Source organism: Apteryx mantelli, chromosome 21 (genome assembly GCF_036417845.1).
Source record: "Apteryx mantelli isolate bAptMan1 chromosome 21, bAptMan1.hap1, whole genome shotgun sequence".
Taxonomy (NCBI): Eukaryota; Metazoa; Chordata; class Aves; order Apterygiformes; family Apterygidae; genus Apteryx; species Apteryx mantelli.
The window spans coordinates 7,536,663-7,550,482 of NC_089998.1; the positions used below are offsets into that span (position 1 = coordinate 7,536,663).

At 69.9% G+C, this 13,820-nt stretch overlaps 2 protein-coding genes across 2 annotated transcripts; both read right to left on the reverse strand.

Annotated features, from left to right (window-relative positions):
* Positions 1-227: 227 nt before the first annotated feature.
* On the reverse strand, positions 228-4,692 carry AK1 (adenylate kinase 1). The gene is made up of 7 exons (XM_067308953.1): positions 4,585-4,692; positions 2,990-3,032; positions 2,051-2,086; positions 1,502-1,665; positions 1,124-1,240; positions 799-990; positions 228-484 (listed from the first exon to the last, which is right to left on the reverse strand). Exons 2-7 carry the CDS (start codon positions 2,997-2,999, stop codon positions 419-421), a joined length of 585 nt encoding a protein of 194 aa, XP_067165054.1. The 5' UTR covers positions 3,000-3,032; positions 4,585-4,692; the 3' UTR covers positions 228-418.
* A 2,413-nt stretch (positions 4,693-7,105) lies between these two features.
* ST6GALNAC6 (ST6 N-acetylgalactosaminide alpha-2,6-sialyltransferase 6) lies at positions 7,106-13,101 on the reverse strand. The gene is made up of 7 exons (XM_067309122.1): positions 13,028-13,101; positions 11,922-12,092; positions 10,389-10,453; positions 8,732-8,911; positions 7,792-8,189; positions 7,457-7,564; positions 7,106-7,376 (listed from the first exon to the last, which is right to left on the reverse strand). Exons 3-7 carry the CDS (start codon positions 10,401-10,403, stop codon positions 7,187-7,189), a joined length of 891 nt encoding a protein of 296 aa, XP_067165223.1. The 5' UTR covers positions 10,404-10,453; positions 11,922-12,092; positions 13,028-13,101; the 3' UTR covers positions 7,106-7,186.
* Positions 13,102-13,820: the final 719 nt, after the last annotated feature.

Below are 13,820 nucleotides of genomic sequence, written 5' to 3' on the forward strand. Positions count from 1 at the left end.
CGGGGCTCGGCCGAGGCAGCCGGCAGCCGGGATGCTCCCCTCCCTTCCTCTGAGCGCAGCATCCCACTCCCCCCGGCCGCGATGCCACCGGGCGGGATAAACAGCCCGTTTCCTGCCCTTAATCAGCCTCAGAAAGGGGTGTGCGGAGGGAAGGGGGGGGGGATAAAAAAATTTCTGGAAAGAAAAACTCATTTCCTGCAGCAGAAGAAAAAAGATAAAGTCTGGGCTCATTAAAGTGAACTTTACTGGGGAGAGACGGGAAAGAGCCAAACACAATGTCCTTGAAATTTCCTCCGCGCGGCTCTGTCCACGAAAACAGGATAAAGCCACTTCCGCTGTCTCTGCCGCCGAGCCGGAGTGCGTGCGCGTGTGGGGCCGCGGGCCGGGGCGGTGCGGGGAGCCCGGCCGCGGGGCCCCGCTACAGGGCGTCCAGGTGGGAGCAGACCTGCTGGAAAACCTCGTCCACGGTGCCCTCGGCATTGAGCTGCGCGGGGGGGACAGCGGGGTCAGGCTCGGGGACGCCGCGGTGCCCGGCCCCGGCGAGCCGCCTGCCGACGGGGCATCTCTTTCGGGGACCAAGTTCGGCTTACGGACAGCTAGGGTGCAGCTAAGGCAACGGGGCGGTGCGGACATCTCCCAAAGGATGTCTCGGCGCCAGGAGCCATAGGGGTGCTGATGGCCCCAGCTGGGGGGCCAAGCATGTGGTGAGGGACCTCCAAAGGAGGCGGGGAGCCCACGCCGTGGTGGGGAACCCAGCCATGGGGTGACGGGGGCCGCGGCACCCCGGGCCCCGCTCACCTGGCGGACGATGCCCCTGCTCTTGTAGAAGGTGATGACGGGCTCCGTGGCCTTGTAGTACGTCTCCAGGCGCTTCTTGATGGTCTCCTCGTTGTCGTCCACCCGCCCACTGGTCTCGCCCCGCTTCAGCAGCCGCTTGACCATGGTCTCCTTCCCCGCGTCCACGTAGAGCAGCAGCGTCGGGGGGGCGATCTGGGGGCAGGGGGGAGGCGGGTGTCACCGGGGGCTGGGACACTGCTGCGGGCATGGATGTCCCCCTCCGCACGGGTCCGTGGTGGTGTCCCCACAAGCAGGGCCACCCAGGTACCCGTCCCCAGCCCCTCACCTTCTTTTCAAACTCCTCTCCCTGCTTCACCTCGCGGGGGTAGCCGTCGATCAGGAAGCCCTTGGACACATCTGCTTTGGCCAACATGGCATCCCGCAGCATGTCCAGCACCGTGTCCTGGGAGCCGGGGGGGGGGGACAAGACATCAGGAGGAGTGACATGTCCCAATCACCCAGCACCCCTCAATCCCTGCTGCTAACCCAGGGCTCTGGGGCGACGGGGACCAAGGCATCCCCAGGCCAAGTGCTGACCATCACCAGCACCACCAGCGTCCCCACCACCGGCGTCTGCACCACCAGCGTTCCCACCACCAGCACCTGTGGGCCTGCCCCTCCGTTTTGGGGTGCCTTGGTGGGCCCCTCCGCCGTGCAGGCTCACCAGGGGCACCAGCTCGCCTTTCTCCATGATGACCTTCAGCTTCTTGCCCCGCTCGGAGCCGGAGCTGACCTCGGCGCGCAGCAGGTCTCCGGTGGAGAGGTGGGTGTACCCATACTTCTGCACGATCTTCTCACACTGGGTCCCCTTCCCCGAGCCGGGGCCACCTGCAAGTCACACCAGGGCCACGTTCACTCCCCAGCCCAGGGTGAAAGAGCTGGGGGGGGAGGCTGGAAAAAGCAGCGCAGACCTGCAGGAAGCCTCCGGCACCCGGCGAGATGAGGTCCCTGAGCCCTGGCACCCAGGGCATCCCCACCCCATGGCGCCCCAGCTGCTGCCACCCCATGGCCGCCCCAGGAAGCCGGTCTGGGAGCACCGTGGCCACCCTGGAGCCCATGGGGCTACAGAGGCCACCGGTGGTTTCTGCAGGTCCCAAATTTTCGAGCACCCCCTGCAAAGCGGGCTGCTCCCCTCGGTCCCGAAATCCCCGCAGCAGGAGGCCGGGGCTCCGCAGCCAGCCTGGCTCCCCACACTGACCGGCCGCCGACTTACCCACCACGAAGATGATTTTGTGATGCTTGAGTTTTTCTGGGGAAAAAAGAAAATAGAAAAACCAGACTCAGTCAAGCAGACGCCAGGACCGACGGGGGGAGCGAGCTGCCGAACCGGCCGGCGGGTGTCCCCCCGGGATGGCGGGGCCGGCGCCAAGCCCCCGCGGAGAGAGCGGGGCGGGAAGCAGCCGCGTGCCCCCCTTGGCCCCGTCACCTCGGGCAGCCTGAGCAGCCGAGCTGCCCAGGCAGGAGCACACTGCCCCCATGGCGCCCTGGCCCGTGTCCCCGCCGGCCCTGCCGGCTTGGCCGTGCCAAGGTGGAATCCTGCCGCCGCCCCGGCGCCGCAGTGACGGTCACCACTGGTGGCTTCGTGCCGAGGGGTGCTGCGGGGCCAGGGGCCAGCAGGACTTCCCAGGGCCATCCTGCCCGGCACAGTGGCACGCTGGGCATAGCATGGTGCAAGCTGGCACGCTGCCTCGACACCCTGATCGTCCCCAAAATTGGTCTGCGGGCCTGGGGGCGGACACACGGACGGGGGACGGGGAGCACTAAAAGCCCTGTCCCCGCCGGAGCATCCCAGTGCTGGAGTGTCCCAGCATTGGAGCATCCCACCGCTTGAGCATCCCAGTGCTGGAGCATCCCAGAGCCGGAGCGTCCCAGCACTGGAATGGCACTTTCCCACCTGGCAGGGTCCGTCTGGCCGCGGCGCGGGGGCAACTCCCGGCCGCAGCGAGGCCGAAGGAGGAGAGCTAAAAATAAGGCGGCGGCGCCTCGGCGCTGCTCTGCCCCTCTCCCGGTTTCAGCCTTCTGAAATTTCAGCTCCTCGGGCAGCCGGTGATCCCCGGGGCTGGGCGGGAGCCGAGGCACCGGCCGGGGGACGTGGGGCGCGGGGGGGGCCGGAGGGACCCGGGGGAGGGCCGGCGGCGCGGGCCCCGCTCACCTGCCGACATGGTGCCGCGGTCCGGGTGACGGAGAGCTGCGCGCTGCAAGGGAAGGGGAGCGGGGTGAGCGGTGCGGCGCGGCTCCCCGGGGGCACGTCGCTGGGACGACGGCGCTGCCTCCCCGTGCGCGTCGGCGCGTGCCGGGCCCACGGGACGGGTGCAGCACGGTGCCGCCCGCACGCAGCTCTCGCCCGCCCCGGCTGCACCTGCTCGGCCTCGGCCCTGCTGCATGGCCGGGACCCCTGCGCCCGCTCCGGGGCACCCTGCCTCGGCCCCGAAATGTAAAGGGAAGGCGCGATGCCGCCCGGCGTCCCCTGCTCGCGTCCGCCATGCTGCCGTGGACCCTGAACCCCGCGGCTCCTACCTGGCTCGGTGGCTCGGCCTGCGGCGAGGGCTCCCCGGGCCGGCTCTACCGGAGCGCCGTCCCTGCCGCGCTCGCACCCCTTCTGCTCGGCCGCGCTTTGGCCGCCGTGCCCGTGCCCACGCCCAGCCCTGCGGCAGCCGCCCCGCGTCGCCCCAGCCTCCCCAAACCAGCCCGACCGGCCCGCGCGGCCTCCTGCCCCGCCGCCGCGGCCTCCTGCCCCGCCGCCGCGGCCTCCTGCCCCGCCACCGCCGCGGCCCAGCTCGCCTTACAGCCTGCAAAGGGCAGGGGGCTAAGTTTGGCCCGGCGTAAATCTTGGCCGGGTCACGTCCCCCCCTGCGCCGGCCCCGGGCTCGCCCCGAAGGCGGCGGTGGTGACGGCGAGGGCGCCGTGCTCGGGGAGGGGTGCGGGGGCAGGCGGGTGCCCCCCCCGGGTGGGTTTGGCGGGAGAAGCCGCACCGAAGGCCGGTGGGTCGGTGCTCCCAGCAAACGCCATCCCGGCCTGGTGTGGGTCCTGCGAGCTCACACCGGCTCCGGCCGGGACCCCCATCCCCGACCCTGTGCCAGCCCCCCCAGTGCACCCTGGATGGGGCGGCCCCCAGCACCCCCAGCACTGCCCCCCGGCCGGGCCAGCTGCCAGGCGCGGGGACCCCAACCCGTGCCGTCCCCCCCCACCGAAATTAGGGTGGAGGAACGAGTGCTTCCCTGGAGATGGGGCCTGCAGGGAGGGAGGCAGGGGGCAGCCGCCCTTCTGCGCATGGGGAAACTGAGGCAGGGATGCTCAAATGACCTCCCCAAGGTTACGGGCGCCCGTACCCCGGCCCAGGCCCAAGGCTGGCAATCCCAAATCCCCCGCCGGGGGTGCCCGGAGCTGGCCTGGAGCCGGCCCCGGAGCCGGCAAGCGCAGTGGCCGGAGCAAACACTCGATGCGAGGGAGCAACGACCCGTCGCCACGCGGGGGGCAGCCGGAGCGGTGCCGGCGGCGACGCAGGGCCCGGTGGGCCGCGACACTGCCCCGGCAGCCAGCCCGGCCCGGCCCGGCGCCCCCAGCCCCGCGGCCGCCCGAGGAGGACGGGGATGCGGCAGCCGAGGCCGAAGCAGCCGCGGGGGGCCGCACCGGCCGCCGGGGAGCAGGGGGCGGCGCGGGGAGGAGGGGAGGGCTCCGCAGGCCCCGGCACGCCGCCGCAGCCCCCCGCGCCCGGGCCGGGCGGCACGGCACGGCCTGGCCACTGACCTCTGGGTGCTGGGCTGGAGCCGCGCCGGGGGTCAGCGAGCGGCGGGCCGGGCTCGCCGCAGCCGCCCGTCCTGCATGTCCTGCCCGGCTATTTTTACCGCTATATATATAATGCTGCCGTCGCGGTGCATGCCGGGAGGGGGATTTCTCGCAGCCGCCGAGCGGGCAGCGGAGACACCCGACTCCCGGGATGTGAGCTGCATGGCAACGGCTTCGGCGGGGGGGGGAGAGGAGCGGCGGCGAGCGGCACGGCTGGGGGCTGCATCCTGCTGCCGCTGCGGCCTGGCGCGTGCGCGAGCCGGGGGGGGGGCTCGACCGCCGCCTCGCAGCCCCGTCACCCTTTCCCTTGCCCCCCCGCCGAGCCCCCCTCCAAAGCGCATCGCTTCCCCCACTGAAGGGGGGCAAAGTCGCCGGTTCTCCTTGGAGCGGCCCCAACGTGCTCTCATTGCCGCAGGGGGGGCTGAACCCCAAATTAAGGCCATGGGGGGGGCAGTTAACTCTCACATGGCCGGAAGGGTGCAGACCCCTCTTGGGGGTGCCCAGCACGGGGCAGGGCTGAGGGTCCCCGCTGCACGGGTGCCCCACGGCCACCCCCTGCCCTCCGCGACTCGGTTTCCCCGGCACCAAGCCGCCCGGAGCCAAGGCGGGGGAGCCGGGCAGGTGACATCTGCGCGGGTGACACCGGGATCCCAGGGCGAGGATAAGGCAGGGAGACGCTGCAGGGGCTCCAGGGTATTCCGGACCTTCGGGGAGGTGTTGAGCCCCGCTGGCTTTGGGGGTCTATAAGACACCCCCGTACCTCCGGGGATCCCGACGCCTCCCCCCTCCCGGGGCTCTTGCACCCTCTGCCCCTGCAGCGCCCCTGGGCTGCCCCCCTTTTCCCCCAGCTCCCCTTTCCGCCCCTGCCCTGCAAAACCCGACGGGGAGGTGGGCAAAGCCCGGCAGCCATGGTGTGGCCTTACCTGCCCTTCCTCCTCCTCCTCCTCTTCCTCCTCCCTTGGCGGTGGCTGCGCTGTCAGGCGAGTACAGGGGCCGGCTGCGGAGGGCCTGCCCCGCGGCGCCGGCGCTCCCCGGGGCGCAGCGGAGGCACCCGCAGGACTGGCAGACCCCAGCGTCACCCTCGTGGCGGGTGACACGAGCTGGGGCGGCCTCAGCCACGCTCCGGGCTGACACCCGGCCGCGGCGGCACGCTGTGCCGCAAGGCTGCTGGAGGATATCGCTTGTGTTCAGGGAGCCCAGCTGGCATCGACCCCCCCAGCCCCCTCTCCCGCCGGGGCCGTGGTGGGATGGAGCCCCCCGGCACCGCTCGGCCACGCCAGCCCTGCTCCCAGCCCAAAAACCCAGCCCGGAGGCCTGGCCCAAGGTGACAGACTGTAGCAATATTTATTCCCGTACAAATCATTACAAAACGCGGGCGCCTTGCCGGCCCGGCGGAGGGCAGAGGCATCCTGCAGGCCCCGGCCCCCTGCAACCAGGCCCCGGCCCTGGTGATCCTCCGCTGCCTCCGGCTTGGAAGGGGCACGGACCTGCCTCTGAGTCCTGGCAGCCGACGGCCCCGAACAGCCGCCCGCCGGGGCTGGGGCAGCCGCACGGCGCTCCTTGGCCTCGCAGCGGGTCCTTATCTAACGTGGGGAAACTGAGGCACGGAGCTGCCCGCCGGCAGCAAGGCTGCGCTCGCACCAGCTCTGCGGGGAGCCTCACCGCCCGAGAGGTGCCGTATAGCTTAATTTTCCCCAAATCCACCTCTCCGCTGCTGAGAAATTAATAATAATATAAAAAGTCTCCGACCGCCCCCCTGCCGGCACCCAGCCCGGGCAGCGGTGGGGCCGAGCCCCTTCCCGACGCCGGGGTGCAAACGTGGGGGTCAGGGCAAGGAGAGGGCACTACGGAGAGCAGCACCCATCTCAGCCCCAAATCCAGGGATTTGGATGGAAAAGGTCCCTGCTCGCCGGCTGGGGAGGGCTGAAGGCGGCAGCGCTCGCGCCGGGAGCGGGGCCAGCAGCTCTGCCGCGCTTCCTCCGCAGCCCTCGCCGCTCGCGCGAGCTAAATACTTTATAAGCGGCTCATAAATGATTAACGGCTTCTCCCAGCAGGAAAAAGCCACCCGCTCCGGCGGGCTGCTGCCGACCCCACTTGGTTGCCCCGCGCTTACTGCTCCTTCCCGGCACCGGGGATCCCACCTGCCCGCAGCGCTCGCTCGCTTTCCATCTATTAACACGGCAAGTTGAGGTTTCCGTAGGAAAAAAGCGGTACAAACACAAGGACCAGCGGGCAGAAAAAAGAAAAAAACCCCAAACGATTAAAACTTCCACTACTTGGTTAGAAAAGGTTTTGGCAGTGTGCCTCCCCGCGGAAGCGACGGGGGAGAGCAGCGCTGCAGCCCGGCTGCTGGAAGGGGTCGGCTGTTTCCGGGGAGCCCGGCGCCGGCAGTGAGCGAGGCGGGCGCCGCGGGGCTGCGATTCGGGGAGTCCGGCAGGGCTGCGGGCCGTCCCGTCCGGCTGCGCCCCGGAGCCCGGCCCCCCACGCGGCTCCGGCGGGGACCTCCTCTCCGCCCAAGGCCGGCGCGGCTCGCGGCGTCGGCGCCGCTCCGCCGGGGCGGCCCCTACGCCCAGGCCGGGTGCGAGAAGCTGATGTTGTAGAGGCCGGCCCAGCTGGCGAAGACCCGCTTCTCCGTGATGAAGCGGTGGTGGTTGCCCTTGCGGCTCCGCTCGTTGTGGATGTAGGTGGTGCACTCGTCGGGGCCCTTCGGCTCGTAGTAGTGGTACGCCATGCGCCGCGGCTGCGGCCGGTTGCTGCGGGGGCACGGAGCGCAGCGTGAGGCCGGCGGAGCCCGCGCCGCTGCCGGGTGCCACCGCCGCCGGGCTGGCCTTACCTGCAGTAGTTGGGCGGCACCATGCCGTAAACGTGGACGTTGTCGCACAGCTCCACCGCGATCACCATGGTGAACCAGCCGGTGCTGAGCCACGACCGCGACTTCTCCCTGGAGCCCGGCGGAGAGAGGAAACGGGGGAAGGAGCGGCAGAGATGGAGCTACGTTATTACGGGTGACCCCTCCAGGTCCCTCACCCGCCCTAGGACCCCCAGGCCAGCTACTGCCAGCTCGTGGCCAGCCGCCCCGCGGAGCAATCCAAGCAGCTGGCTCCACCACGGAGACCTGCCGGCCCCGGAAAAGCAGGCGGCGAGGTCCAGAGAGCCTCTCCGAGGTACCTGTCCTTCCCCGTCTCTCCCCGGAACAAGTCGTCAAACTGCTTCATGCGCCCCGGGGAGACAACGTAGGCCGTCATGTTGGGGAAGGACATGCTGACGCGCTGGATGATTTTCAGCAGGCTCTTCTGCATCTTGGCGGGAGGCCCCCAGAAGATGAAGATGGTCTCTGGGGTCTTGTTGACGAACTCCTGCGGCCTCTTCAGCACCCGGTAGACGCTGGAGTGAGCCACCACCCGGAAGCTGGTCTTGTTGCCCACGTCCGCCTCGTAGCCGGTGGTTGGGGCATCGTTCATGCGGATGGTGCACTCGGCTTGGTCGATCTCCGAGCCCAGGCGGGTGCCCAGGAGATGGCTGGAGCTGGTGACGATGACGCACTGGTGGCAGTGGGAAGTCAGGGTCTGGGGAAGACGAGTGCCGTGAGCCCTGGCTCGGCGGCTGTGGGTTGTCACCACCCTTCCCCAGCGTTGCAGGAGTCTCCTGATCCAAAGCATCCTTGGGCCACCCCCTGCACGACCGAGGGCTACTTTACATCTGCATCCCAGGACGCGGAAAAAACACGTGAATTTGGTGTCCCTAAGGCCAGGCTGTGCTCAGGCCACCGCTGCCGTGGGACGGGGAGGGATGGAGGTGGGACAGGGTGCTGGGGAGAGACGGCACCACCTTCCCCTGCAGATCTGCCATCCCGGCCAGGCGCCAGCAGCGTCAGAGGGGACACAGGGATGTGTGACAGTTCGGCTGGCCATCGGCGGAGGGCAGCAAAGCGCACACGGCCGACACCCCCTCCCAGGCGCTGGCCCGCAAGTGCCCCGGCTTGGCCGGATCCCCCGTCCCGGTGCGAGCTCCGCTCCGGCACCAGCGCCGCTGCCGCTCTGCACCCTCGGCCGAGGCCAAAGCCCCGGCAGGGAGCCCCGAACCGCCAGCCCGGAGCCCCGTCTCGCACCTTGTTCCCGCAGACGGGCAGGTACCCGGTTTTGACCCCCCATTTCTTGAGGTTGGGGGGGCGGCGGGCTTTCCCCCGCAGCGTGCCGTAGCGGAAGACCTCGTTCCCGCTGCTGGAGCTGTAGATGATCAGCAACATGATCAGGGCAAAGAGGACCACGAAGACGGCAGCGCGCTGGCCCTGCGGGCACGGAGGCAGAGCGTCAGGAGCCGCGACCCGGCGCCCCGCCGCCATCTCACGTCTTGTAGCTGCTCGGGAAGGGGGAGCACGGGGAGCACCGAGCCCAGCCGTGTGCCGAGAGCGGCGTCCGGCCCGGCTGCCTCCCGGCTCCGCAAGGGGAGAGCCGCCACGCCGCGGGGGACCCCTCCGCGCGGCCACGGCCCGTGCCCCGTCACCGCTTTCCGCGCCGCGGGGCTTTCCTTTCGCGCCAGGTTTGCCCAGGCACCCCCGGCATCGGCCTGCTCCGCAGAGCGCCCTGGAAAGGGGGCGGATCGGCACCCAAACCCTCTCGCCCCCGGCAGCGGCCCGCGCGCCCGCTTTGCCAGAAGCGGATTTTACTGCAAACGGGAGTTTCCCCGCCAAAACCCGGCTGCTCCCAGCAGCAGCGGCGGCGGGGGGACGGCAGCTCAGCTGGCCCTTCGCCTCCGACGCTCAGCTCCTCGAATCCTTCCTCTGCCCGTGCTCAGCTGATTCGGGATATTAAAAAATAACACTGGACGCGGCCCAGAGCCCCGAGGCGGCACCAAATGGCACGTACCCTCCCCGAAAGCAAACCGGCCTCGCTGCCTCCCCCACGGAGAGGGGCTTGCTCCTGCCGCGCCGGGCGCTGTCCCGCACGGAGCACGGCGGGCCGAGCACTGCCGCACCCGGAGCGGCCGTTCCTGGGAACTGGGAGCCTGGCACAGGACAGGGGGAGGCTCCAGCGCGGACTGAGCCGGCTCTGCCCGTCCCCTCCCAGACCCCGGAGACACTCGGAGGCCGTTTTCGCACATCCGAGGATTCAGGCGCGTGTGACTCAGCTCCCAGCCGTCCCCCGCCAGGGCCCAGCTCAGGGAGGCCCGTTAAAGGCGCCGGACAAAACGGCCACTCCGGAGAGGAGCAGAGCAGAGAAAGAAAAGAAAGCGCGAGGAAAGTGCTCGTTGCCGCGAAGAGCCCCCCCGGCGCCCCTCCAGCACGAGGGGAATCGGCTCGGCATGCCGGCAGTGCTGCCGCTGGCGCGGGAAACGCTGTCCTCGCGCGGGAGCTGCCAGGGCGGACGGCTCGGGAGCCCTGTCCCTGCTTTCGCAGCGGCTCCCGCGGCAGGCACAGGCTGCGGCTGGCATCGCCGCTGGAGCGCCGTGTGGCCAAACCGGCCCTGGCTGCCGCGATCCCGACAGCCCCGGAGGATTTGCTTCCGAGTCCGTGCAAGGTGAAGCGGCAGCTGCAGGGGCTGCCCCACATTGCTGCCGAGGCTGAGCACGGACACAACTCATTAACCAGGTCTGCACATGCCCTCCTGCAGTGTGGGGTTCATATGATGAGCCAGAACAGAAACCAGTTAAACCCTCAAACTCGAGTCTTGCTTTTAAGACCCGAGCTAAAGCCGGCGGGACCCTGGTGCCTCCGTCGAGCCCCAGAGCCGGCAGCTCGCTGCCGCCCGGCGCCCACCAGGACTCACCGTGTTGCTACTCATGTCTCTCTGCCGACCTCAGTGCGGAGCGATCGCCGGCGTAACGCGAGCACCTGCAACGGACGGCGGCAGGGGGTCACTCCGCGCGCGCCCTCCCACGCGCCGTCCTCCCCGCCACCCAAACGCCGGCCCGCGGCGTCCCGTCCCCAAATCGCCACCCCTCCCCGGCAGGGGTGCCCGCTTAGCCTGGGGCTCCCCGGCCCCCTCTCCTCGCTCCCAGGAGGGCTGGGCTTGTCCGAATTTCCTCCCGCTCGCCCTCACCCGCCTCCACCGTTAATTAAAGCCGGCGGGGACGGGGCCTCGCCGCGGTGCACCGAGCCGCCCGCGCCACGGCTGCACGGGCACCGGTTCGCCGGGAGCCAGCAAAGCCGGTGCCGGCTGCGAAATGGGATTAGCTCCGGCAGATCGGCTTATTAAAGTGAGGGTTACGCGAGAGCGCTGTCACGGCCAGGGCTCCCGGGTCCGCCGGCGGCCACCGCGGGGCTGCGGGGTGCTCGGGGCCCCCGTTTTCACGGGGAAGGAAGAGAAGGTCAAACCCGCGGTGCCGGCGAGGCAAAAGGGCTGGGAAAAGCCACCGCGGCCGGCCCGTGCGGCCCGTCGCGGGGAAATCCCGGAGCCGGGCTCAGCTCCAGGGACAGCTTATCCCATCGCTGGCGCGAGCAAAAGCCACTCAAACAAATACCTGATCCGGGAGTAAACGTGCCAAGAGACACCGCTGTCGCCTCAACCCCACCTTCCTAAGTCGATCGGGCTCTCGAAGCAAAATCCCATTAAAACAAATGCGGGGGAGACGGATCCGGGGAGAGGGTGGGCGACACGGCCGCCCGCCAGCCGCGTCCCAGTGTCCTGTCACCCCCGGGCATAGCTGAGACCTGCCCAGCTCAGCTCACATGTGGGCTCAGATCCAACCAGAAGCTGCCAGGAAACCTCTTCTCCCCTCACTGCCCGAATACGCCCACGGATGCTCGTCCCGCTGCCCCCACCTGCTCCCCCCGGGCTCGCAGCAGACAGGCCGACCCACTTTATTTTTTGAAGTCCTCGTTAGCGAGTCGCTGCTGTTTCTCTGCTGTAGAACTCAGAGCAATTGGAAATTAATAATAATAAAAAAAAAAGGCCTCTGTACTAATTGACTGGGGAGGAGCCAGGATGGAAAATATCACAGCAACCTGGATTTAACTCTCCCACGTCGGGAGGGGACGGGGGACCATGGAGGCGGCAGCTATCTCAAAGCAGGTGCCGCTGGCCGGACAGATGCAGACCTGCCCCGGACAGCCCAAGCAAAAGCGAATTTTTTAGGTGCCAAGGGGCCTCCGCATGCCCCCCCAGGGCAGCAGCTCCCTGCAGAGAGCACACGGGGCACGCGCGCAACGCACGACCGCCCAGCACCGCGGGGTGGGCGCCGGATGGCCCCGCACCCAGGCTTCGCTCCATCCCCATCGCTCAGCAGCGTTCAGGCTATCGGCTGCCCCCCCCCAAACGCAGAGCCAGCCCCCGCTGCAACGGGGACCCCGCGGGCCCTACCTGGGCGAGGGGTCTCATCTGCAGAGCGCGGCGAGCGGCACGGTGGGGACCGTCTCCTCCTCCTCCTCCTCCTCGCGCGTCGCGGGCGCTGCGTGGTGGTCCCAGGCCCCTCCCGCGGGTGGCATGGCCATCGCGGCTCCCCGGGGGTCACATCGCTGCTCCGCCAGGCCCCTGCCAGGCCGGGACAGTTGGTCCAGGCTGGGTCCCCCTGCTGCAAGCCCCCCCGCCGTGTGTAACCCTGCCGGCTCCCCCCAGCCTGCTGACTGCCGATGCTCCCAACAACGCTCGCAGCTCGGCAAACCGGGGCGGGCCTGGTGCAGCTGCCCCTTCCCTGCAAACCCTCCTGCTCCCCTGGGGTGCAAACCCTCCTGCACCCCCGCTACGTGCAAGTCCCACCCCCGGATGCAAATCCTCCTGCATCCTCGGAAGTGCAAACCCTCCCCCGGACGCCCAGGATGCAAACCCTCCTGCACCCCAGGGTGCAATCCTCCCCCAGGCCCCCGGCATGCAAATCCAAACGGATCCAGGGCCTGGTGCAGCTCCCCCTTCATGCGAATTCTCCCGCTCCCTGGGGGTGCTGCCCTGGGGCTGCAAACCCTCCTGCACCCCTACGTGCAAATCCTCCTGCCTCCTTGGAAGCGGAAACCCTCCCCCGGATCCCTGGGATGCAAACGCTCCTGCACGCCAGGGTGCAATCCTCCCCCACCCCCGGGATACAAACCCCAGGCACCCCGGGTGCAATCCTCCCCCACCCCCGGGATGCAAACCCCCCTGCACCCCGGCGTGCAACCCTCCCCCGGACCCCCTGCACGCAATTCCCCTGCACCCCGGGGTGCAATCCTTCCCCGGGCCTCCTGCATGCAAACCTTCCTGCACCCCAGGGTGCAAACGTCCCCCACCTCCGGAACGCAACCCCCCCCGCAGCCCGGGCGCAGTCCTCCCCGGCGCCTCCGCCCGGCCTCCCGCTCGGCAGCGCCGGGCAGGCCGCGCCCGCGCAGCGGGGAGAGCGGGGCCGCGCGGCCCCTTCGCGGCGCCCCGGCCCGGGGCAGCCCCGGCCCCGGCCCCGGCCCGGCCCCTCCGCCGCCGGCCGCCCCGCGCGCTCTCACCGCGGCCCCTGCGCGCCGCCCCGCACTGCGCCGCGCTGCCTGCCCGGCCGCCGCCGCCGGGGTGCGGGGGGTCCTAGCGCCGCCCGCGGCACCGCCCGCTCGGGGCCGCGCCGGGCCCCGCCGCCCCCGCGCAGCGCCGCCGCCGCCCGGCCCAGCGCGCCCAGGCCCCAGCCCCGGCGTGGCGGCTCCCCGGCTGCACCAGGGTGCTTTCCCGGGGGGAGAACCCGGGTTACTCGTGCAAGGACGGCGGCGCCGGGGAGGCCTGGGCGGCGGCACGCGGGGCAAGACAGCTCCAGGGTGCTCCGGTGCCGGCTATTCCCGGCTGGACCATCCCTTTGGTGCTCAGCACCCACAAGGGACCTTCGAGCTCCTCTGGGGAAAAGCAGCGCGCGGGAACGTCGGCGGCACACCCAGCCCAGCGTACCCCGGCAGCCCGAAACGGCACATGCTGAGGCCGCCGGCACACCAACCTGCTGCCAGGGAGCAGGGGCACGTTTCTCGGAAGCCAGTGCCTCCCCCCGAGCATCCCATTGACAGCCCACAGCCACATGCCCTCTGGGCACCGGCAACATGGCCTGTGCCTGGCTGCTCCGAGGGCCCCGTCACTGATTTCTCAGGGTGCGGGAAGCTCCGCTGCCGGTGTTAATGGGAGCCCGCGCGCCCTCCTCGGCGGCTGACGGCTGTCTGGAGGGCTTTCGGCTCCATTGCATTAAAGATCCCCGTTGCTGCCTGACGTCCTGGCAGCAGCAGAGGGGAGCAAAGAAGTTTTAGTTTGCTTTTGCCTACAGGAAGG